At 43.5% G+C, this 25,925-nt stretch overlaps 1 protein-coding gene across 1 annotated transcript in view; it reads right to left on the bottom strand.

Moving 5' to 3' along the window:
- Positions 1-25,925, bottom strand: part of CCKAR (cholecystokinin A receptor) — an 87,860-nt gene that overhangs the window by 19,069 nt on the left and 42,866 nt on the right. The window contains exon 3 of the mRNA XM_077477678.1: positions 9,363-9,624. Within this exon, the coding sequence (XP_077333804.1) occupies positions 9,363-9,624 (262 nt within the window). The remainder of the gene's footprint in view (positions 1-9,362; positions 9,625-25,925) is intronic.

The following is a 25,925-nucleotide window of genomic DNA, read 5'->3' as shown; positions in this document are numbered from 1 at the left end:
ACCAAAATCAAACTTTCTGCCCACAATGCAAAACGATATGTTTGGCGTAAAAGCAACACAGCTCATCACCCTCAACACACCATCCCCACTGTCAAACATGGTGGTGGCAGCATCATGGTTTGGGCCTGCTTTTCTTCAGCAGGGACAGGGAAGATGGTTAAAACTGAGGGGAAGATGGATGCAGCCAAATACAGGACCATTCTGGATGAAAACCTGTTGGAGTCTGCAAAAGACCTGAAACTGGGACAGAGATTTATCTTCCAACAAGACAATGATCCCAAACATACAGCAAAATCTACAAAGGAATGGTTCACAAATAAACATATCCAGGTGTTAGAATGGCCAAGTCAAAGTCCAGGCCTGAATCCAATCGAGAATCTGCGGAAAGAGCTGAAACTGCTGTTCACAAACGCTCTCCATCCAACCTCACTAAGCTCGAGCTGTTTTGCAAGGAAGAATGGGCAAGAATTTCAGTCTCTCGATGTGAAAACTGATAGAGACATACCCCAAGCGACTTGCAGCTGTAATCGCAGCAAAAGGTGGCTCTACAAAGTATTAACGCAAGGGGGCCGAATAATTTTGCACGCCCCACTTTTCATTTTTTTATTAGTTAAAAAAGTTTCAAAAATCCAATAGATTTCGTTCCACTTCACAATTGTGTCCCACTTGTTGGTGATTCTTCACAAAAAATAAAAATTTTATATCTTTATGTTTGAAGCCTGAAATGTGGCAAAAGGTTGAAAATTTCAAGGAGGCCGAATACTTTCGCAAGGCACTGTAGATTCTCATTCTCCCTCTTAACTGTGTGAAAAAACATGGGATTATGGGTAAACCTTATACCCATAAACCTATGTTTTTTCCTTGTAATTAAGAGGGCTGGGCTGAAAGGGAGCATGTGTCTTTTAGACACATGCCCCTTCTTTGACACTGCAGTGAGAGGAAAGCCTCCATTACAGCATTTTTATTGGATAGCTATGACCAATGGTGCTTTACCATTGGTCCAATACTCCAAGCTGTCCATTGAGCTCAGTGCCTCTGACAAGAAGTGAGAGGCACTGTGTTTAGCTTCTGACAGGCTGCACAAGGAGCCCCGTATCTCCAGAACCATAGGTCCTAGGAGGCGTAGGTTTTCAGCCGCCTACCCTTCAATTTGGGGTCTCTACTCCACCCAAAACTTGACTGCTTTTTTTTTGCAAATGGGCCTATCTTAAAGGTAAGGGGCCTGGAGCTGCAGCTCCAATAGCCCCCTATGTTAATCTGGTCTTGCTGGACAGTTACTGCATTTCATAGGATGTAGTTTAGGTTCTTTTTGGGGCTTTTCCTTGTAGCTTTTTAATAACCTTTTCTGACACTTTTTAATTTTTTTTTCTTTACTTCCTTCAGCCTACTAATTAAGTGGAGTGGTTCATTGGGCACAGGTGCTTGAGGTCTATATAACTTTGTGTAGAGCACATGTGAAATTGCCAAACTGCTGGTTGTAAGCTAAACATTGGAGCCTTGATTGGAGTGTGAACAAGTATTGCTTTTTGACTGCTGGTGACTGCTGGGTTGCATTTTTAGGTTCTTTTTGGGGCTTTTCCTTGTAGCTTTTTAATACCCTTTTCTGACACTTTTTAAATAGTTTTTTTTTCTTTACTTCCTTCAGCCTACTAATTAAGGGGAGTGGTTAATTGGGTACAGGTGCTTGAGGTCTATATAACTTTGTGTAGAAGTCATTGTGAGCCTGCTCATCTCTAGTCTGCTGGAACTCTGTCTAAGTGGAACTGGTCAACGCGGTGAGTTAAAAAACAAAGTTTAAAACAGGAGGTTATAACAGGGACCATAGTACCTGTGTAGTGTGAGTACCTGAGTGTTGTCTGAGTAGTGTGTGTAGATCGTTAGTACTTGTGTATTGTGGGTGCACGCTGGTCTGTGAGTACCTGTGTACTGTCTTGTTGAGTATTAGTGTCAGGAAGCTAGTTGTTAGGTAATTTGGACTGGGTATAATCTCTAATCCTCATTAAATGAATAGGTACAATGACTGGCGGGTGTGGAGAGGTGACTGTACATCTTGCGGCATGTATGCGTTCCTTGATCATCTGATCGAGGGCGAATACTGCTGTGCAAAATGTAAGCACATTGTGTCCCTGGAAGCCCAGGTTCTGAATCTGGAGAAGCAACTGTCAGCACTGAGAGGACCCTCCACCCTAAATGAGAGCCAGGAACATACATGGCAGGTGCCGGCAGGGGCCAGCACAGAGGTGGGTGGAGACAAAGAGGTGCAGGCACTAGCAAAGAGTAGATGGGTGACAGTCAGGAAGGGTAGAGGGGCAAGTGCCAGGGAGGCCGATCCAGGGCTGGAGCATCCCAATAAGTACGCTCCATTGAGTGACTTTGGTGATCCCAGTCAGGGACCAGCACTGCTGGAGCTGAGGGATTCTCCTAGCTGCCAGGGGAAGAACTCCTCCAGTGAGAGTGGGGGGGAGGGAGCGAAGTGAAAGGAAAGACAGATTCTGGTGGTAGGGGACTCAATTCTTAGGAGAACAGAGAGGGCAATCTGTAACAAAGACCTCAAGCGCTGAACTGTATGTTGTCTACCGGGCACTCCTGTTCGGTACATCACGGATCTGGTGGACAGATTACTGGGAGGGGCTGGGGAAGACCCAGGTGTCATGGGGCATGTTGGCACCAATGACAAAGTCAGAGGCAGATGAAGTGTCCTAAACAATAATTTTAGGGACTTGGGAGCTAAATTGAGGAAAAGGACCTATAAGGTAGTATTCTCAGGAATACTACCGGTACATCGAGCCACACCAGAAAGGAAGAGGGATATTAGGGAAGTAAACAAGTGGCTCAAGAGCTGGTGTAGTAAGGAGGGGTTTGGGTTCCTGGAGGACTGGGATGACTTCTCAGCCGATAACCGGTACTATAGAAGGAATGGACTGCACCTAAATGAGGAGGGTGCAGATCAGCTGGGATTAAGGATGGCCAAAAAGTTAGAGGGGTTTTTAAACTAGGCGATGGGGGGGAGGGTCCAGAGATAGAGATAGTCAGCGTGGAGCATATTCCAGAAGGTAATATTAGGGGCATTATTGGTATGTAACCAAAGCACATAAACCCAAGCTAAGTATAGTAGCAAGTCCTAGTTGTAATCTCGGAACACCCAAGAGGATAGTATGTGACCGGTCAAAATATATTAATGCATTAAAATGTTTGTTCACCAATGCCAGAAGTCTGCCAAGCAAAATAGGTGAGTTGGAAGCTCTGGTGCATCAGGAGAGCTATGATGTAAGCGGTATTGCTGTAACATGGCTTCATTCTTCACATGACTGGGCTATCAATATTCCTGGCTATGCACTCTTTCGGAAAGGCAGAGTAAAAAGGAAAGGTGGATGGGGTCTGTCTGTATGTGAGAAGTGATCTCAAAGCGAGTGAGAAAGAGGACCCGGGGACGGAGAGTGTGATGAGTCTGAAGCATTATGAGTGGAACTGCATACAGATGTGCGTAGTTCAAAGTTAATCATTGGAGTTTGTTATAGACCACCCAATGTTAATGAGGAGGTGGAGACTCAGCTCCTTGCACAGATAGAAAGGGCTGCAAGGGCTGGGACAGTGATAATAATGGGGGATTTTAACTACCCAGAAATTAACTGGAGTAATGGCACTGCTGGGACAGTTAAAGGGCAAAAATGTATAAACCTATTGCAGGACAATTTTATGGTCAAGTTTATTGAGGCCCCAACTAGGAATGATGCTCTGTTGGACCTGGTAATCTCAAACCATGCAGAGCTTATAACTAATGTTCAGATAAAGCAGGGATCTGCAATTAGCGGACCTCCAGCTGTTGCAAAACTACAAGTCCCATTATGCCTCTGCCTTTGGGTGTCATGCTTGTGGCTGTCAGAGTCTTGCTATGCCTCATGGGATTTGTAGTTCTGCAGCAGCTGGAGGTCTGCCAATTGCATATCCCTGAAATAAAGGAACACCTGGGTAGCAGTGACCATAACATGATTTCATTTGATGTTAGCTGTAAGCAAAAATCACATACGGGAAAGATAAAAAATAATTCATTTCAAGAGAGCAAATTTTACAAGGATGAGGGCTGCTCTCTAGGACCTAGACTGGGATAGAATATTGGCATCAATGGGCACAGAACAGAAATGGGAATTCTTCAAAAAGACTGTTTGTGATGCCACTGCAAAGTATATTCCCATGGGCAATACGTTTAAAAGGCTAAAAATAAAACCTATGTGGCTCACGGCCAAAGTTAAAAAAGCTATAAACTATAAGAAAAGAGCTTTTAAAAAATATAAAAATGAAGGAACACTAGTGTCATTTAAATGTTACAAAGAATATAACAGAATATGTAAAAAGGAAATCAAGGATGTAAAAATTCTAAATGAAAGACAGATTGCAAAAGATAGTAGGACAAACCCCAAAAAATTCTTTAAATATATTAATAGTAAAAAGGTCAAGTCTGAGCATGTAGGCCCTTTACAAAATAATCTGGAGTGGGTGACTCGGGACAAAGAGAAGGCTAACATATTAAATACTTTCTTCAGCTCTGTGTATACAAAGGAGCATGGGGGAGCTCATGTTCATAATGGGGGCGGTAGTGACACAGCCCCAAATCCAATATGGCTCAAAGGGGATATGGTCCAGAAATATTTGGACAGAATAAAGGTGGATAAAGCACCTGGACCTGATGGCATCCACCCACGGATCCTAAAAGAATTGAGCTCTGTAATTTCAAAGCCATTGTATCTAATTTTTAGGGACTCATTAATGACAAGAATAGTACCACTGGATTGGCGCAGGGCCAATGCGGTGCCTATATTTAAAAAAGGAACAAAGTCTTTACCAATTAATTATAGGCCTGTTAGCTTAACTTCTATAGTTGGGAACATACTGGAGAGATTAATAAAAGACCACATCGACGAGTTCTTGCAGGAAAAAAATATTTTTAGCAACAGACAGCATGGATTCATGAAAGACAGAAGTTGTCAGACAAACCTGATTTCTTTTTATGAGGTGACAAGTAAAACCTTGGACAGAGGGTTGGCGGTGGACAAGGTATACTTGGATTTTGCAAAAGCGTTCGATACAGTTCTGCACACACGGCTAAGGTGTAAGGGAAAGACTACAGGCTTGGAAATATCAGTTTGTAAATGGATAGAAAACTGGCTAAAAGACAGAATTCAGAGAGTAGTGGTTAATGATTCTTACTCTGAATGGTCTAAGGTTATCAGTGGTGTACCCCAAGGTTCAGTGTTGGGAACCTTACTTTTTAATATCTTTATAAATGATATTGGGTCTGGGATCAAAAGTAACATTTCCATCTTTGCAGATGATACCAAGCTATGCAGTGGAATAAAATCCTTACAGGATGTCTCCAATTTACAAGCTGACCTCAATGCTCTGTCTAATTGGGCGACTATGTGGCAGATGAGGTTTAATGTTGATAAATGTAATTTTATGCACTTGGGGGATAAGAATATGCATACATCATACATTTTAGGGGGAGTACAACTGGGGGAATCCATAGTGGAGAAGGATCTGGGGGTTTTGGTAGATCATAAGCTCAATAATAGCATGCAATGCCAAGCTGCGGTTTCCAAAGCGAGCAAAGTCCTTTCTTGTATTAGGAGAGGTATGGACTCCAGAGAGAGAGATATCATTTTGCCCCTGTTCAAATCATTAGTAAGACCTCATCTGGAATATGCAGTTCAGTTTTGGGCACCAGTTCTCAAAAAGGATATCGGGGGAACTGGAGAAAGTGCAGAGAAGGGCAACCAAACTGATAAGAGGCATGGAGGAACTCAGCTATGAGGAAAGATTAGAGGAACTGAATTTATTCACTCTTGATAAGAGGAGATTAAGGGGGGATAAGATCAACATGTACAAATATATAAGGGGTCCATATAGTGAACTTGGTGTCAAGTTATTCACTTTACAGTCAACAAAGAGGACAAGGGGGCACTCTTTACGTCTAGAGGAAAAGAGATTTCATCTCTAAATACGGAAAGGTTTCTTCACAGTAAGAGCTGTGAAAATGTGGAATAGACTCCCTGCAGAGTTGGTTCTGGCCTGCTCAGTGGATTGCTTTAAGAAGGGCCTGGATTATTTCCTAAGTGTATATAATATAACTGGGTACTAACATTTATAGGTAAAGTTGATCCGGGGAAAATCCGATTGCCTCTCGGGGAATCAGGAAGGATTTTTTTTCCCTGCTTTAGCAAATTGGATCATGCTCTGCTGGGATTTTTTTTACCTTCCTCTGGATCAACTGTGAGTATAGAATTGGGTATATGGGATTGTATGATATTATTATTATTTATTTATTTTTTGTGGTTGAACTAGATGGACTTTTGTCTTTTTTCAACCTGACTAAATATGTAACTAGTCACTGTTTGCCCATCAATTCTCCACCTGGCTCCTTTGATTTCTCAATCGTCTATTGTCGAGTCAGAAGGGTCAGCCACACCTTGAATTTTGGTTTATTCGGAAGGAATCAAGAAAAATTCAAACTGTTTATGGCTTTCGAAGATTTTTCGTTACAGCAGTCTCCTGTGGATTATGGTGATAGCTCTCCTGTATTGGGGAAACACCCTTTATACATGTCCCAGTGCAGTGCATTTAGAGGAATGGGCCTGTATTGCATCAAAAACTTCAAGAAACTCTCAGAACGTCTGCACTCTGCTTGGGTACTTCAGCAGTTTCCTTTTACACAATGTACATGGGCAATTCTGCACTCTACTTGGACAGCACAAAGCAGCTCAGAGGATGGACTCTGTTATATATAGAGCTCTTTAACCACATTAACATTGATCATCTAACATTTTTCATTTATGGACAAATTATCACTGTGGTGCATTTGCTATTTAACGATCCATATATGTGGTACACACAGCAGCCAAAAAATATCTGCTTACATACTACGTAGACTGCAGATGCAGTTGTAAAAAGACCACACTGGCCAATGAAAGTGATCATAATGCCACTGTTTCCTAATGTCCATACAATGATATGGTAAACTCAGTTCTAAAATGTGTCAGAAACAGACATTCTGGCCAGATGAAATTTTTATGTGCATGAGTGGTATTAGGATTGGTCAAAAGAAGCATTAGGAAAAGGAAATATATCATTTTTAGCCTAAATTAGAGGATGAACTGAAGGATTTATTTGACAAATATAAAGCATGCTTAGGGAGGCTGATGAGTTCTTATTTGTACATTAATCATCATGGGCACAATTACATACAGTGCCGGCACACTCCCACTCTCAGGCAGTGAGCTCAAACAAGCAAGAAATTGACAGCCCCCTGATATGGCATAAAATGTCACTGCAGACAGACCACTCGCTTGGCTTGATCAGCCATGAAGGACACACAGCAGCACTGCAATGTAAATATAGTGGAGGTTAAACTCATTCAATAATAATTGCTGATAAAAAAAGAAAAAAAAGTTTAATTTACCACAATAAGATAACTAATATAAATGAAATTTCTAAAAAACCCAGGACCCTGCATTCACTATATCTGGTCTCCCACTGTACACTGAACATGGAATGCCTTTATTTTAGTAAACAAACTTCTAAACACCTTTTCTCATCAGCAGTATATAGCAGTCTTATGACTTCTATCAGTGACCGGCTAAGCACTGGTTAAAGCTTGTTGGAGCAGTTTTCATTCTCCTCTAATTATCCTATGAGGCTGCATGGGTCGTGACCCTCTGTCTGGACAGTGCTGATTGGCCCTGTGCTGATCAGTCCCAGGGGATGCTGGGACTGTGACATCATAATGGGCGGGGTCACCATGTGACATGTGCCTATATAAGTCCCCGCACAACGGCCAATGAAGTCGGAAGAAGACCGCCATATGGTGATGATGACGAACGAGAAAGCACGGCTCCTCCGCTAGCAAAAGAGTGGCAAAAGAGCAGAAGATAGCGGAGGAGCCCGGCGAGAAGACCCCTGAAGTCGGAAGAAGACCTCCAGAGCTGACTAATAAACTACTTTAAAAACCTGTGTTTTTTTTATTACCACTTTCCCCCCCAGGTGAATGGGTAGGGGTACGATGTACCCCATACTCAATCACATAGGGTAGGGGGCCGGGATCTGGTGACCCCCTTATTAAAGGGGGCTCCCGAATTCCGATAAGCCCCCCGCCCGCAGACCCCGACAACCAAGGGCCAGGGTTGTCGGGAAGAGGCCCTTATCCTCATCAACATGGGGACAAGGTGCTTTGTAGGGCCCCCCTTCCCCAAAGCACTCACCCCCCCATGTTGAGGGCACGCGGCCTGGTACGGCTCGGGGGGGGGGGGGCGCTCGCTCGTCCCCACCCCCTTTCCTGACCAGCTGGGCTGCGTGCTCGGATAAGGGTCTGGTATGGACTTTGGGGGACCCCCATGCCGTTTTTTCGGTGTAGGGGCCTCCCCTTAAAAGCCATACCAGGCGACGGGGCTCGCAAGGTGTCCATCTCGCCAATTGACTTGGCGACATTGACTTCTTTCACTAGTTCCGTCGTACCTGAAGTCACGTTCAAAATGGACGGACTTTATTCCGTGTGTGGGCAAGTCCGTTTATTCGGAAAGTCCAGCAGACTAGCACACAGACGAGCGGTTTGTCCGCCGGAAAGCCTGCCGGACAATTTTGAGTCAAGTCTTTTTTCAAAGTCCGCCGGACTTTTGAGAAGAAAAAGTCCGCCGGAGCCCACACACGGTCTAATTGTCCGGCGGATAGTCCAATCGTGTGTACGCGCCATTACAGAGACATGTCACTGTACCCTGAATTGACAAGTTGATAGTGCCTTCTTAAAGTGGTTGTATAGTCATTTTTGGGACTTTTACCTACAGGAAAGCCTATAATAAGGCTTACCTGTAGGTAAAAAAAAGATATTCCCCTCGCAATGCACCGCTTAGTGCAGCGGCGCATGCGCACAGGGGATTCTCGGCTGAAAGCTCGGCAGACGCCGGACCCTGCTGGGAATAAATCTCCCGTGCGCATGCGCGGGAGTGACGATATCGCTCTGGCCACTCACAGCGCCGGAGCTGCGATACCCGGAAGAAATGCAGAGGGAACATGTCAGCTCCCTCGGTGTGGATTGGGCCAGATGTCGGGGCCTCTTTCTAAGGTAAGTATTTCATAATGAGCTAGTATGTGGTGCATACTAGCTCATTATGCCTTTTCCTTTGCAGGTGAGCAAAAAAAAAAACACATCAGTGGGTTTACAACCGCTTTAATGATTATTGTGGAGTAATGTATCTCTACTGCAAAATAAACTGGGAAAACCATAACTGAACAGTGCCAATAAACTTTTTACTGTAGAATTTGGTGGATATTATGATATATAAAATTAGTAGGGTATACTAATGATCCACACTTACCATGACTGTTGTGCCAGGTCACTGGGCATCTTCAGCCTACAGTTGTTGCCCGTCATATTCTCAGGCTTTTTAAATGGCACCAATGTACTGAAAATTGGGTATGGTAACATGATCGTGAAGGAGAGGAACCAGGTAACGGCAATTACTTTCAAAGCATGTGACTTTGTTTGCCACACTCGTGACTGTAATGGCTTGCAAATTGCACTGTACCTTTCCAAAGATATGGCAACCAGATTAAATGTTGACACGCTCACAGAGATGCCTATCCAAGGAAACAAGAAAACACTGTTATCTCCTCCGGTCAATTAACAGAAGAAAACCAGAGATCTACACAGCATACATCACATCCTGACACCATGTGACCCTATTAGCAAACAAAGCTGATGTTATCAAAGGACATTCGTGAACACAGATTAATAAGACATGGTTTTTTAACAAGAAACAATTAGGTCTTCAGCTTCTATCAAAGGAACAACGTGGGCAGCCATGTACATGGATATACATGAGATTGTTAAATTGGCTGCTACTGATCTAAGCAAGACTTGTGATAATCTGGCTATGTAGAGGTACAGGTCTGATCATTATTCAACATGAAGTTTTTTTTCTACAGTTTACTACAAAGCTGATAGTACCCTATTACAGAATCATTTTCATAGCTATCTGTGGGCTATATTGTTAAATATATTGTTACGTCTGCTTTTACACGCACATGAACTTTAATGGCCTCCCAGTCTTAGTCCGTAGGGTTCAATATTGGGTTGGCCCATCCTTTGCAGCTATAACAGCTTCAACTCTTCCGGGAAGGCTGACCACAAGGTTAAGATGTCCATTAGTCCCCCTTCCCCCTTTTATTGGTTGAACTTGTGTCTTTTTTCCAGCCAGACTATGTAACTACATACCTATGTTTGACCATTTTGCCAGAAGTGCATTTGTGAGGCCAGGCACTGATGTTGGAGGAGAAGCCTGGCTCGCAGTCTCTGCAATAATTCATCCCAAAGGTGTGCTATTGGGGTTGAGGTTAGGAATCTGAAGGCCAGTCAAGTTCCTCTGCCCCAAACTCGCTCATCCACGTCTTTATGGACCTTGCTTTGTGCACTGGTCCAAATCATTTGGTGGAGGGGGGATTATGTTGTGGGGTTGTTTTTCAGGGGTTGGGGTTGGGCTTGGCCCCTTAGTTCCAGTGAAGGGAACTCTTAAGGCGTCAGCATACCAAGACATAGCAGACAATTTCATGCTCCCAACTTTGTGGGAACAGTTTTGGGGATGGCCCCTTCCAGTTCCAACAAGAATGCGCACCATTGTGCAAATCGGTCAATAAAGACATGGATGAGTGACTTTGGGGTAGAGGAACTTTATTGGCCTGTACAGAGTCCTGCCGTCAACCTGATAGAAAACCTTTGGGATGAATTAGAGCAGAGACTAGGAGTCAGGCCTTCTCATCCAACATCAGTGCTGGACCTCACAAATGCGCTTTTGGAAGAATGGTCAAACATTCCCATAGACACATTCCTAAACCTTGTGGACAGCCTTCCCAGAAGAGCCGAAGCTGTAAGCACTTGTTCACACAGAAAATTCCGACAGAAAATGTCTGATCGGACCGTGTTGTCGGATAATCCAACCATGTGTGGGCTCCATCGGACTGTTTCCATCGGAATATCCGACCGACAAAGTTTTAGAGCTGGGCTGTAAAATTTTCCAACAACATGATCCGATCGTTTGTAGAGAATTTCGATCAGACAAAGTGCCACGCATGCTCAGATCAAATTCCTAGACCAAAGCTATTGGCTACTAGCCTGAACGTAGTCCCGTCGTAATGAAATAACGTCATCACGTTCTGAACCATCAGATTTTCTGACAACTTTGTCCGACCATGTGTATGCAACACCAGTTTTGGACAAAATCCGATGGATTTGGTTGTCGGAATGTCCGACCGTGTGAACAAGGACTTATAGCTGCAAAGGGTAGGCTAACTCAATATTGAACCCTACGGACTAAGACTTGGATGCCATTAAAGTTTATGTGCATGTAAAGGCAGAAGTCTCAATACTTTTGACAATATAGTGTATCATTACCTGTTACCTTAAAAACTGGACTAAGCACCATGTGTATTTTTTCATGTTGTACATATAATACATAAGAGTAAGCTTTACATATACAGTTGTGCTCACAGGTTTACATAACCCGGCAGAATTTATGATTTCTTGGCCATTTTCATAGAATATAAATGATAACACAAACATTTATTTCACTCATGGTTAGTGTTTGGCTGAAGCCATTTATCAATCAACTGTATTTACTCTTTTTAAATCATAATGGCAACAGAAGCTACCCAAATGATCCTGATCGAAAGTTTACATACCCTGGTGATTTTGGCCTGATAACATGCACAGAAGTTGACACAAAGGGGTTTGAATGGCTATTAAAGGTAACCATCCTCAACTGTGATCTGTTTGTTTGTAATTAGTGTGTGTATAAAAGGTCAATGAGTTTCTGGACTCCTGACAGACCCTTGCATCTTTCATCCAGTGCTGCACTGATGTTTCTGGATTCTGAGTCATGGGGAAAGCAAAAGAATTGTCAAAGGATCTGCAGGTAAAGGTAGATAAATTGTATAAAACAAGAAGTGGAAAATGAGGGGTTCTGTTGAAACCAAACCACGGTCAGGTAGACCAACCAAAATCTCAGCCACAACTGCCAGGAAAATTGTTCAGGGTGCAAAGAAAAACCCACAAATAACGCTTTAAGAAGTGCCTGATGAGTAGACCGTGCAAGACTGGCTTTGTGGGCGCATTCTAGGGAGCGGATCTGAGCAAGTAGTTCATCCGCACGACGCGTCCTCTCCCGCTTCAGTCGGGCCCCTATCCGAATCAAGGTGCCCCTGATCACCGTCTTGTGGGCTTCCCACACCGTCAGAGGGTTGGCAACCGAGGCCACGTTTATAGCAAAGTATTCCTGCAACGAGGCCAAAACCTCTGCACGGGTATCTTCCGATTGCAGCAGGGCCTCATTCAGTCTCCACGATGGGGGGGACTGAGTCACAGGGCCCAGCTGAAGCGTCAGATGGATCGGCGCATGGTCCGAGAAGGATATGACATCAATGGCAGTCGAAACCACCTTAGACAGATCTTTATGGGACAGCAGCAGGTAGTCCAATCTGGTGTAAGAATGATGAACTTGGGAGAAATAGGAATAGTCTCGGACCTGGGGATGTAGTAAACGCCAAGGGTCCACCAAGCGTAGGGTGTGAAGGTCCGCTCTCATCCGCTTGAGACGAGCGTATGAGAGATGGGAGGCTCCACGGGAGGCATCCAACAGAGGATCCATAGCAAAATTAAGATCACCCCCAAAAATGAGCATACCCTCCGAGAACTCTAGCAGTTGAGGCAGCAATGTCCGCAAAAATTGCGGATGGTCGACATTAGGGAAATAAACATTGGCGAAGGTGACCTGCACATCGAACACCCTCCCCCTAAGGAGGAGGAAACGACCCTGGGGGTCCACCCGCTGCGCCTCAAAAACCCATGGTAATGACATGGCCAGGAGGATGCTGACCCCCTTGGACTTGGAGATAGGTGAGACACTGTGGTATGCCGTCGGGAAGGCCCCGTTCGTCAATTTAGGGAAACGCTCACCATGAAAGTGCGTTTCCTGCAGAAAAGCAACATGGGTCCTGCTCTTGCGCAGGGTAGCCAGGAGTTGCGAGCGCTTTTCCGGGACGTTAAGGCCACGCGCATTGAGGGAGGTGACCTTCAGGAGACCCATAATGTCGTCTGAGGAGGCAGCGACCGTGATGCGTCGAGCAGCGAGAATAGCAATTCCTCGCCAGAAACCTCACCGGGAGGCACCACCACCTGTGGGGGGGGAAGGGTTGGAGGTAGAGGGGGAAGGGGGGGAAAGGCAGGGGGGGAGCAGTAAGAGGGAAGAGGGAGGGTGGGAAGAACTGACTTCCAAATGCAATAGCTTAATAGACCCCCGCTAAGCACTAGCAGTACCCAGACGGGGAGCCGCCCTAATTGGGGGTGGACAATGGAACAGATGTAGCTGAAAGCAGGACAACGGTAGAACAGGGAAATATAAACAAATGAGACAATGTGTCAGGAGATGCACAGGATGAGAGCAACGAGAACCATGTGAAAGAGAAAAAGAAAAAGACATTGGAGCCAACATTATACCCAACTTTACAGAACATAAAATACAAAATAGAGGAGCCATGGTGATAGATATCTGACGCCCGTACTATGTGCGAGCAGACCAGGCCCCTCCCATAATACCCATGTCTGTCAGGAAGACAAGCCCAGAGCCCCCCCGCCCCACCCATCAAGCGCCAGGGCCAGAACACGATCCCCGCAAGAGAACCAACAGTTACTATATAAGAGATAACCATAGGGTCATGAATGCAGTGATAGAACTAAACCCACAGCTAGAGCACATTCAGCTAACCCACCAAGGGCCCATCCGCCCGACCGGCCCCACCACCCCCCACCGCAGGGAGGCCAACGCCTCAAGCCCCGCAGGGGGGGGGGAAGGGAGCAGGGCCCAGCGGATAAACCCGAGAACCAGATAGGAGCCCTCCCCACCACATAAACATACATATACCTCAGAGCAGGGGGCACAAAACCAGGGGCAGCACCCCTAACGAGGGACCCGTCCGATCCCCGCCCACAGGGCAAATCGCCAATCTCCTATCAGTGAGAGGTGTAGGCAAAGAGAGGACGGGTAGCCCAAACATGAGAACCAGCACCAGTCTAGGTAAAACAAAAGGCATAACACATAAACGGAGAAAAACACAATAGTACCCCCGGCAAAGTACTCAGTGGGACGGGGAGTTCACCTCGGCCCGAGGCATGGCGAAAAGGACAGTCAGAACAGTCTAAGTTGGCGGGATCTCTAGACATGACCAAGGCGTTGCAGGCAGGTCCTAAGGGAGGGAGAGGGCACAATCTTACCAGTCCAAAAGAGGGGCATCACGATCAAGCCTCAGAGGTGGTCGGATGTGGCCTGGTGACCTCGCGATGCGGTGCACGGGAACGAGACCGTCGGGCCCGCTGCTGCCTGGGTAAGGGTGGGCCAGGGGACTCCTGAGTGAGTAGATAGTCAAACCAGTTCGGTACGGTGATGGCCGCCTTGTCGATGAAGCCAAACAAAGCAGGCAGTTGGTCAGGAGAGTAGAGATGAAATTCCGCACCTTGCTTCCGGACGATCAAATGGAAAGGGTGACCCCAGCGGTATGTGGCGTCGGCGTCCCGTATCAGATCCAGCAACGGCCTCATCATGCCCCGCATAACACGGGTTTGCCTGGATACATCGGGGAAGATCCGTATGGAGGCTCCATCGAAATCAACAGGGCCCTTCTCCCATGCCAGGCGCAGAATCTCTTCCTTTATGGTGAAAAAATGTACCCTGCACAGGACGTCACGCGGATAGTCCAAGGAAGCAGAGGGCCACGGTGCTGTGGAGGGGGCCCTGGGGCCCGGTACACGGTGAACCCTGTCCAACTCCAACGCAGCAGTAGGCGGTTTGTCAAGGACCTGATTCAGTATAGCCGTGACAGTGGCGCGGAGATCAGGGCCCGCGGAGGCCTCGGGGATACCGCGAAGGCGCAGATTGTTTCGCCTGCTCCTGTTCTCACCGTCGTCCAGGCGCAACTGCACATCCACAAGATGGCGACGGAAGGCTCTATGCTCCGTTTCCAGAGAGAGGAGGCGAGCCTCGGTGGAGGCATTTGAGGTTTCAATAACGTTCACCCTCTCTTCCACAGTGTCCACCTGCTGCTTCAGGTCATGCAGCTCCCTCGTGAGAGCATTGACTATGGAGGCTGCCATGACGTTCAAGTCCTGCTTAGTGGGCAGGCCGGAGACCATCTCCCTGATGGATCCCTCCAGGAGGCCGCTCGGATCCCCTGCGCAATCAGTGTGTGGCTGTGTGTCCATGACCGGGATGGCTGGGGACTGTATGGGCGAATGCGCCCTAGAAACGAGAGGGGGGAAGTCCTCCTCCACCACGGCCCCCGTTAAGGTACCCTTCTTACTTGCTCCTGCAGCACTGGTCCGAGGAGCTCGCGGCGGCGCCATCTTGGTCCGCGCGGCTGGCAAGGAGATCGGGTCCTGCCGCAGGCAGTAATGAGTGATTTCGGGTCCCCTCCAATCCTCGGTGGCCAGCGGGTGTTTGCGGTCCCCTGGCATGAAAAAGCGGCTTGTCTGCGGGCGTACTGCGGAGGTTCTCGGCTCGGTCCTGTGCAGAGCTCCTGGCTGTGCTTCCTCACGCTGCCATAGCTAAGCCACGCCCCCTCTCTGAAAACATTTGGTGTGGCTGTTTCAAGATGCACAATAAGGAGGCACTTAATGAAAGATGGGCTGCATGGTCGAGTCTCCAGAAGAAAGCCATAAAGTATCCCGCTTACAATACACCAAACAGCACGGAGACATGTCTCAAACCTTCTGGCACAAAGTAGTTTTGAGTGATGAGACCAAAATTTAGCTTTTTGGCCACAACCATAAACACTACATTCGAAGAGGAGTCAACAAGGCCTATGATGACAGGTACGGAGGTACTGATGTTTTAGGGATGTGTGAGCTACAAAGGCACAAGTAATTTGGTCAAAATTGATGGCAAGATGAATGCAGTATGTTATCAAAAAATACAGGAGGAACATTATCATTTATCAGCCAGGAAGCTTGTGCATGGGGCATACTTGGACATTCCAACATGACAATAATCCAACACACAAAGCCAATTTGACCTGTCATTGGCTACAGCAGAACAAATTGAAGGTTCTGGAGTGGCCATCTCAGTCTCCTGACCTCAATATCATTGAGCCACTCTGGGGAGATCTCAAACGTGCAGTTAATGCAAGACAGCCCAAGAATTTCCAGGAACTGGAGGCTTTTTGCCAAGAGGAATGGGCAGCTTTGCCCCTTGAGAAGATAAAGAGCCTCATCCACAAATACCACTAAAGACTTCAAGCTGTGATTGATGTTAAAGGGGGCAATACACGGTATTAAGAAATGGGGTATGTAAACTTTTGATCAGGGTCATTTGGGTAGTTTCTGTTGTAATTATGATTTAAAAAGAGTAAACACAGTTGATTGATAAATGGCTTTCGCCAAACACTAACCATGAATGAAAGACAGGTTTTTGTGCCATCATTCATATTTTCTGAAAAACGGCCAAGAAATCATAAATGATGTCAGGGTATGTAAATTTATGAGCACAACTGTATTTATTACCTCTCGGAGAGACCACAGTGCCCCGTCTGAAAAAGCCTCCTCCTTGCTTTCTTCACTTGATAGGCATCACCCATTGTTAATATCTACTACCTGGACTAAATCTCTGTCTCAGAGATGACTCATGCAGATCATGGTGCCTGTGCAGTATTCTTTATCTTTGGTGCTGTGTATACACATCTCACGCATGATCAGCCCCCTGCATCTTCGTGGTACAAAAGTTCCAAGCAAACAGCTCAGTAATTGACACTGTAATTGCATTTAAACATGTTGGCTATGCACCTCCAAGAGCAACAATTGTATATGTGGTCAAGATAGATCTGCCTGCCTTTTATCACTGAGCCCCCACTGTGGACTTGAGCCCTCGTTACATTGTCTTTTTTTTTCTTATTATATTCTAAGCCTGTACGTCCAGCTTTGCAGTGCCACACAGTGATTGTGCTTTGCTGCTTCTTCTCAGAATGTCCATAAGTACCCTGACCTACTAAAAACAATACATGTCATGTTAACAAATATTGAACATTTAACGTTTTACACACTTTGGATAAAATAAGGGAATTTTTTAATTAACATTTAAAAGCTGATGTTTCCTTTTGCAATAGTTTTGCAGTGTAGCTGACTAATAATGTTTTAATACATTACAACCCTTTTATACGTTAAAGCAAATCTTTATCTTCTTTAAAACTGACCTAAGGTCCTCTCTCCTGCCTCCCTCATCCTCCCTTATACATTTGCAGAAAATAACTTCAAGTAAAAACTTGTTAATTCTTCTTTTTTTTTTTTTTTTTTTTTTTGGAGCATTGCCCAGACACATGGCAGGTCTCTGCAATGTCTCACAAACTGCCTCTTAGAATGTGTGATGTAGACATTACGGGAGGCAGTTTGTGAGATTTACGCATGTGTCTGGGGCTGTTCAAGGGAATAGAGGTTAGGAGGGCCCAGCTCATGAATGCTTACAATCAAAACTACCAGCGTCCTGGCTGTAACTAAAGTGGAACTTTATTCAGAAAATGAAGTCCTGCTAGATCACTTCAGGTTGGCCCCTATTGCAGATATAGCTATGTTAAACATTAAAAATAAGTGCTATACTGCACATGCTCAGTTCCTCTCTATTTTAGGCACTGCCGAATTTTTAGAGGCCGATCTGCTGACAGCCTTGAAGTGGAATTAAACCCTCCTAGCCACTACAACATAGAAAGCTGCTTCTGTTTGATCTGCAACTGCCATGGTGTTGCACTTGCGATCAGTTATAGCACCAGCCACTTGTTTTGATAGTTTGGTTGAGGAAACAAGCAAATGTGACAGTTAGCAACCAACCCTGGCATTCCATGAATGCAACTGTTTTTTAAAACAGTTAAATCGTTAGGTTAAGTTATGCTTTATTGCTGCTCAGGGGCTATGGGCTTCAGCAAAATGGAAGTTTACAGCAAGAAGAAACAGGAGCAATGCTGGAAGCAATTTATAGCACACGTATAATATAAAACAATCATTGCACACAAAATTCAGAGTAATATAACGAAAATGCAAGCTGTACACTTGAAGGTTAATCACAACACCTCAAATAAATGTAAGAAATTAAATAGGTGCAGCGAAATATATGAGTCCATATATATATGAGAGAGTAACGATATTGATAAAAATAAAAATAAAGTTCTTCAGCAATGGAAAGCAGGAACACCTTGTGAGGAAAGACACAATACTAGTCCTGTTGAGAGTATTCAGGGTGACTGTTCCTCCACCAACAAATCCAAACTCTTACCAGATCCGGTGGACCTCTGAGCTAACAGAAGGTCATAAAGGCTAGTCTCCACACATGGGATGGAGGCAGTTGGTGAGTATAACCAATGAAACCAGATGGCCCAGGATCGAATATGAAATGGAAATAAACACAATCTAAGTGTTCTCTATAAAGTCCATTTAATGAAAGGATCCACAATGTAAAAATACTGAGCAGCGATCAATAAAAAATGGCAGTGTAAAACAGCGGGGTGCCTGAGACGGCTGCAAGTGACGTCTGCAAGATAGCTCCTCCCCCCGTACGTGTTGCACCCTGTGGGAGTTCATCAGCGAGGCCCTCTAGATATTGCACTGCACTTATTTCAATTTATAGCACAAACTCATTTCGGTAGCATATTTATTAACTTGGAATGTATATTCCTTGCTATAATATATTTTTGTTATGGGTAAATATCCACGTTAATAGTCACATTATTAAATGCACCTGATTTCAAGTTCTTTGGGTACTGTGGAGGATAACTGAAGCTGAACGTGACAACTCCAATAGTCTTAGCGATATCTCTATCACACATCAAAAATACCAGCATATTGTTGGGTGCCAATATACCCAAATACTATTTGAAAAAAAAAAAAAAACAGTTGTGGTTGGGACTTTGGAGCATCAAAAAACAATGCAAAAACAAATGTAATATTTCCATAAACAAATGTATAGGTTTACTACAAAAAAAGTATAAAATCAATAAAACATAAGGCATTCAGCTGACACATCATATGCTCTCATTAAACTTTCGTACAATATTTCCACTCCACATGACGCATGGAATAAATGTCCAAACATTTCTCATTATACAAAGTAGATGGTACCATGTGAGCTGACCCAACATGTTTCAATAAAACATCTTCCTCGTGGGTTTGGAGAGAGGAATGGCCTAATATTTTTAAAACCATGCGATCAATGTAACCCAATAATACTCTGGGGTGTTGTCTTCCATCTATTCCATTGATGCCCGTAGAGAAAATGGGAGACCACACCCCAGAGTATTATTTGACCCCATTGATCACGTGGTTTATACACTCCCCCCTACAGAGGCTATTTAAGATTTTCCAGATTTGAGGCTATTCCTCTCTGGACCTCCGCCAATGTAGTTGCTATTTGGTCAAAGACATTTCTATCTGGTATAACATATATTATTATTATTATATAGGAATTATATAGCGCCAACAGTTTACGCAGCACTTTACAATGTATAGGGGGACAACACGATTACAATACAGTTCAATACAAAAGGTACAGGAGGGCCCTGCTCGAGCTTACATTCTAGGGAGGGGGTGGCCATATATGACCACTTTCACTAGGAGAGGTATGCTTATTTCATTTTATGCGCTACATTTAAGATTAACTGTGAACTTGGCAGAACTCACTACATACAGTATATAGGAGCCCATTTTACATAAGTTTTACATATAATATACATTTTGTTTTGGTTTGCAGTTCACAATATGGGGCCTCTCCTGGAGTCTGGTGATTCTTGTGCATACCCTTATACTCCCCAGCCGTTGACTGGATTCTCTGCCTTCTATGTGGAGGGATGGACCTTTGTTTTTAATATTTATGGCTGACTCGATATACCACATGTTATCTCGATGTAAGTGTGACTATTACTGAACCCTATTTAGATTTAGAGGAATTGCATTCATTTGTATTGCCTGTTGTATTAAAGGCTTGCATATATATTATATTGCCGATGTCCGACTACTCCAAACCCCTGAGGAAAATTTTATATTCAGATGTGTTGGGTCAGCTCCAATGGAACCATCTACTTTGTATAATGAGAAATGTTTGGACATTTATTCCAAATGGAGTGGATAGGTCATATGAATGTTTAATGAGGGTTAATGCAAATGATGTATCAGCCATCTTTGTTGTGTTTTATGGATTTCATATGTTTTTTGTAGTAAATGTATAAGCTTTTATATGGAAAAATTTAATTCGTTTTTCACCAAATAGCAACTGCATCCGTGGAGGTCCAGAGAGGACTATCCTCATGTTTTTTGTAGTGAATTTATAAACTTTTATATTAACATTTTTTTTGTTGTTGCATTGTTTTTGGGGGTGCCTCCAAAGTCTCAACCACCAGTGGTTCTTTTTGCATTTGTATATCTCCATGACACACCAGACCAATGTACATCCAGGTGCAGGGTGCTGAAGCAACTTTTGGATGGCCCCACTGTAATTAGATAAAAATATCGTGCAGCACATTTTATTCTTCTGAAATAAAAACTATCTTTATTGATGTTCGTTCAGCATGTCATACAGCAAAATGGAACGTTTTGGAATCACTGGGGTCCCTTCATCATGCAAAGTGACAAGAAGATATGATGTCACTTTGCCTGACCCCTGATGGTTGTAAATGTTGCACTTTGCTGAATGACTTGCTGAATGAACATCAATAAAGATGGTTCTAATTCCAGAAGATTAAAATGTGCTGGCAATATATTTTAAATGTCCAGCAGTCTGTTAAATCATTCCATATAAGTACTGGGAAAATTCCTTTCACTCTGTATACTACATACGTTTCCCAGTTACTGGCAAAACTATCCAAATACATCATAATGTTCACTTTCAACACTAAATGACAATAAATAATATTAAATAAACTATATACATATTATTATTATTGTTAATATTATTTTAAAATAGGCATTTAGTTGCCTTCTATTTGTGTACACGCTGTATATTGTATTGATGCTGAGATGTAATACTGACATTTTACATTACAATGTGTGATATTACTATGCTATCCACTAGCAGAAAACAACAAAATGTTTCAGGATACAAAACCTGATAGATAATAAACTGTAAAGATTAACTCTGATGTAGATATAATGGCATGGTGTGGAAAGAGGAAAAATTATTCTTCATGTCTTCAGGCTCCTGATAGGAGATGTACAGCTCTCTCAATTAATGGACTCACACCATCGCTGAAAGCAAACACAATTTTCCATACAAATAAAGCCATATGCTTGCATATTATAGAAAAACAGAACATAGATAGGCTGAGTGCTCCAGTGACATTACTGTCTTAGAGGAGCACTCCACTCCAGTAAAAGAATGCTAACAGATATACAGTCTCTCACAAAAGTAAGTACACCCTTTACATTTTTGTAAATATTTAATTATACCTTTTCATGTGACAACACTGAAGCAATGACACTTTGCTACAATGTAAAGTAGCGAGTGTACAGCTTGTATAACAGTGTAAGTTTGCTGTCCCCTCAAAATAACTCAAGACACAGCCACCAATGTTTAAACCGCCGGCAACAAAAGTGAGTACACCCCTAAGTGAAAATGTCCAAATTGGGTCCAATTGGCCATTTTCCCTCCCCGGTGTCATGTGACTCATTAGTGTTACAAGGTCTCAGGTGTGAACGGGGAGCAGGTGTGTTAAATTTGGTGTTATCGCTCTCATTCTCTCATACTGGTCACTGAAAGCTCAACATGGCACCTCATGGCAAAGAACTCTGAGGATCTGAAAAAAAAGAATTGTTGCTCTACATAAAGATGGCCTAGGATATAAGAAGATTGCCAAGACCCTGAAACTGAGCTGCAGCACCATGGCCAAGACCATACAGTGGTTTAAAGAGGAAGTAAACCCTCTCTAAAAAAAAAAAAAAAAAACACCCTGCAAGACAAAAGCATAATGAGCTAGCTCAGGGGTAGGGAACCTTTTTGGTTGAGAGAGCCAAGAACACCACATACTTTAAAATGTAATTCCGTGAGAGCCATACAATATGTTTAAAACTAAATACAAGTAAATGTGTGCATTTTATGTAAGACCAACGTACAACATGTCTCTGAATTAAACAATCAGGTGTTCTTTATCAAGAACAAAGAAATACGGCAAAGTTGCCGAACATGACATGACCTCTGAATTCTTTTTAATAACCAAGAATTTTTGGGAAAACCCAAATGGAGAGGGAACAGGATTTTAACGGTGCAATATTTTAAATTATTCAAGAAAGAAATTCCCCAAAAATATAAAAAAAGGGAATTTATTTTAATTAACAATTTTATAAAAAAGCAACGTTGCTGGATATACAAAAATGTTACATATAATAACCAGTCCAAGTAACAGTTGGATTAAGGTGCTTGTAATCGATTATCCCGACATGTTTTGCAATAGCTTCCTCAGGGGATATACAAGCTAACAATGAAATGACATCAAAACAGAGTAGTTAATAGTCAATAATACAAAACATATTGAGATGAGTGAGAACAATACTAAATAACAATTACATATCAATATAACCAACAAGCCCAGAGTTTTAAAAGGGGGCGCTTACCCTTATTCCACAACCATTATTCCAAGCAGAAAAAAAAAACGTCTCAGTGTCAAAAAAACGCACAAAAACACTGTACCTGATAGCTGGATATGCAGCAAAAAGGACATAGACGAATGTCTGCTGCCTATCCAGCTATCAGATACGGTGTTTTTGCATGTTTTTTTGACACCGAGACTTTTTTTTCTGCTTGGAACAATGGTTGTGGAATAAGGGTAAGCGCCCCCTTTTAAAACTCTGGGCTTGTTGGTTATATTGATGTGTAATTGTTATTTAGTATTGTTCTCACTCATCTCAATATGTTTTGTATTATTGACTATTAACTACTCTGTTTTGATGTCATTTCATTGTTAGCTTGTATATCCCCTGAGGAAGCTATTGCGAAACATGTCAGGATAATCGATTACAAGCACCTTAACCCAACTGTTACTTGGACCGGTTATTATATGTAAAACAGTTTGCTGAAGACAAGTCCTGTGGTCTGATGAGACCAAGATAAATGTATTTGGTGTCAAGCATGTGTGATGGTACCCAGGTAAGGAGTACAAAGACAAGTGTGTCTTGCCTACAATCAAGCATGGTGATGGGAGTCTCAGGGTCTGGGGCTGCATGAGTACTGCCAGCACTGGGGTGCTACAGTTCATCGAGGGAACCATGAATGCCAACATGTACTGTGACATACAGAAGCAGAGCATGATATCCTCCCTTCTGGGACTGGGCCATAGGGCAGTATTCCAACATGATAATGACCCCAAACACACCTCCAAGATGACCACTGGCTTGCTATAGAAGCTGAGGGTAAAGATGATGGACTGACCAAGCATGTCTCCAGACCTAAACCCTATTGAGCATCTCTAACATCCACCAGCTCTGTGATGTCGTCATGAAGGAGTGGAAGAGGACTCCAGTGGAAACATGTGAAGCTCTGGTGAAATCCATGCCCAAGAGGGTTAAGGCAGTGCTGGAAAATAATGATGACCACACAAAATATTGACACTTTGGGCCAAATTTGGACATTTTCAGTTAGGGTTGTACTCACTTTTGATGCCAGCGGTTTAGACATTAATAGCTGTGTGTTGAGTTATTTTGAGGGGACAGCAAATTTACACTGTTATACAAGCTGTAGACTCACTACTTTACATTGTAGCAAAGTGTTATTTTTTCAGTGTTGTCAAATAAAAAGATAGAATAAAATATTTACAAAAATGTGAGGGGTGTACTCACTTTTGTGAGATACTATACATAATATGGTATTATGGTCCTTTTTTATGGTTATTTTATTTGTATTAGAAACATAGAAAAGTGACGGCAGAAAAAGATGTAGTCCATTGATTCTGCCCATTTTTTTTGTTTTTGTTTTGTTTTTTGGGTTATATTATTGTTTTGTTTTTTTTATTCATTCATTTTTTTTCCTGACTATAGATATATGTTTGAAGCCATTTACTGCTAACTGTCTCACTACCTCTGCTGGTATTTTATTCCAAGCATCAACTACCCCTTCTGTAAAATAATACTTCCTAAGATTAGTTTTGCACTTCCTTCCAGATAATTTGAGGTTATGTTCCCATCTTCTTGATATTGGTTTCATATTGAAAAAACTGCCTTCCTGAACCTTATTATAGCAGTGGGGATTCCTAACTCAGCCGCTCCACGTGATCAGAGAACCCAAATTTACCAAGCGGCTCCTTCGGGGGTGGCACTTCACTTTTTACACATAGTGCCACAGAAATGTAAGTAAAGAACTTTAATGCCACGCTAGAGTTAAGGGACTGGCCATTTGTACAGTATTTTCCCCAGGATCACTCTCAGAGCACTAAGGCTGGATTCACACCTATGCATTTTTAGTGCTTTTTGCATTTTGCAGATTTGCACTACAGAACGAGTTCCAGAGGAAACCATGGTAAATAGACTGTAGTGCAAATCTGCAAAATACAAAAAAACACTAAAACTGCATAGGTGAATCCAGCCTTAGTGAGCCCTGTTTATATGGTGTGACCTGTAGGGGGCTGAAAACCTTCAACCTTGCTGAAAAGTACAGGAAAAATGTTAACTCTTCCTGGTCAGGACACAGTGCAATATTGTAACAATTTACACCTGGCTTTCTCAATTAACCACTTGTTGTCCATCTGGCGAGCGGCTGGTGTAGGCAAAGCGACGTACTGGTGCATCACCACCTACTTCTGAGTTTACGGCGCATGCATACGGGCCCCCTGGCCAGCACCTGCTGTAATTGTACACAGCAGGAGCCGGTCCACAAGTCCCGGCCAATGATTCATGGTTGGGACCTGCTGATTGGCTGTATACAATCACAGCCTGGAGCTCTGTGTTGACATACAGCAAGCAAGCTGTCAGTTTCTCATCCCTGGAAAGCAGGGATAAGAAACTGAGAGATATAATAGTAAAAGCCACACATTTTACACACATTACACATAGTTAGACCCCTTTCACACTGGGGCGTTTTCAGGTGTTTTAGTGCTAAAAATAGCTCCTGAAAAGCGCCTCTCAACCCACACCAGTGTGAAAGCGGGGTGGTGCGTTTGCAGAATGGGAAAAGTCCTGAAGGGCCTGGTATGGGTTTTGAGGGGGGCCCCACACCATTTTTTTTTGGCGCGGGTTCCCCTTAATATCCATACCAGACCTAAAGGGCCTGGTATGGAATTTCAGGGAACCTCCATGCATTTTTTCTTTTTAATTTTGGCGCGGGGTTCCCCTTAATATCCATACCAGACCTATGCTCTTGGAGGAGAACCCATGTCGGTTTTTTAGTCAAAATTAAAGTCGCCTGGCCTGGGGGCCACTTAAAGTCGTGTTGTAAGTCGCCCCAAGTCGTGTTGAAGTCGCCCCAAGTCTCGCTGTGATTCATACTCAAGTCGTGTCCAAGTTGCCTCCCAACGTCACGCTGGGAGTCATGTTGCCCCTGTGTGAATGGACTTGGTGTGCGCTAGAATCAATAGCATATTATTATTGCTGTTGCGCATATGAGTGCACCGGTTCACACGCTCCAATTAATGATTTATCTGGCGCACCAATTAAGGTATGAACCGGCGCAGCACATTCATCTTAGTAAATGACCCCCCAAATCTCATCCCACATTTACCAAAAAACATCTTGATTATCCCCAAGACTTTTAAGCAAATATTCTGTGGACTGATGTGATAAAAATTTTACCTTTTTCGGAAGGTGTGCATCATGTTACATAAAACCGAATATAGCATTTCATAACAAGAACATCATACCCACAGTCAGACATGGTGGTGTTAGC

The sequence above is a fragment of the Lithobates pipiens genome, unplaced genomic scaffold, assembly GCF_037356315.1.
Source record: "Lithobates pipiens isolate NorthernLeopardFrog02 unplaced genomic scaffold, aLitPip1_a1.2 Scaffold_13, whole genome shotgun sequence".
NCBI classification, from domain to species: Eukaryota; Metazoa; Chordata; class Amphibia; order Anura; family Ranidae; genus Lithobates; species Lithobates pipiens.
This window is presented reverse-complemented; position numbering and strand designations above follow the sequence as displayed.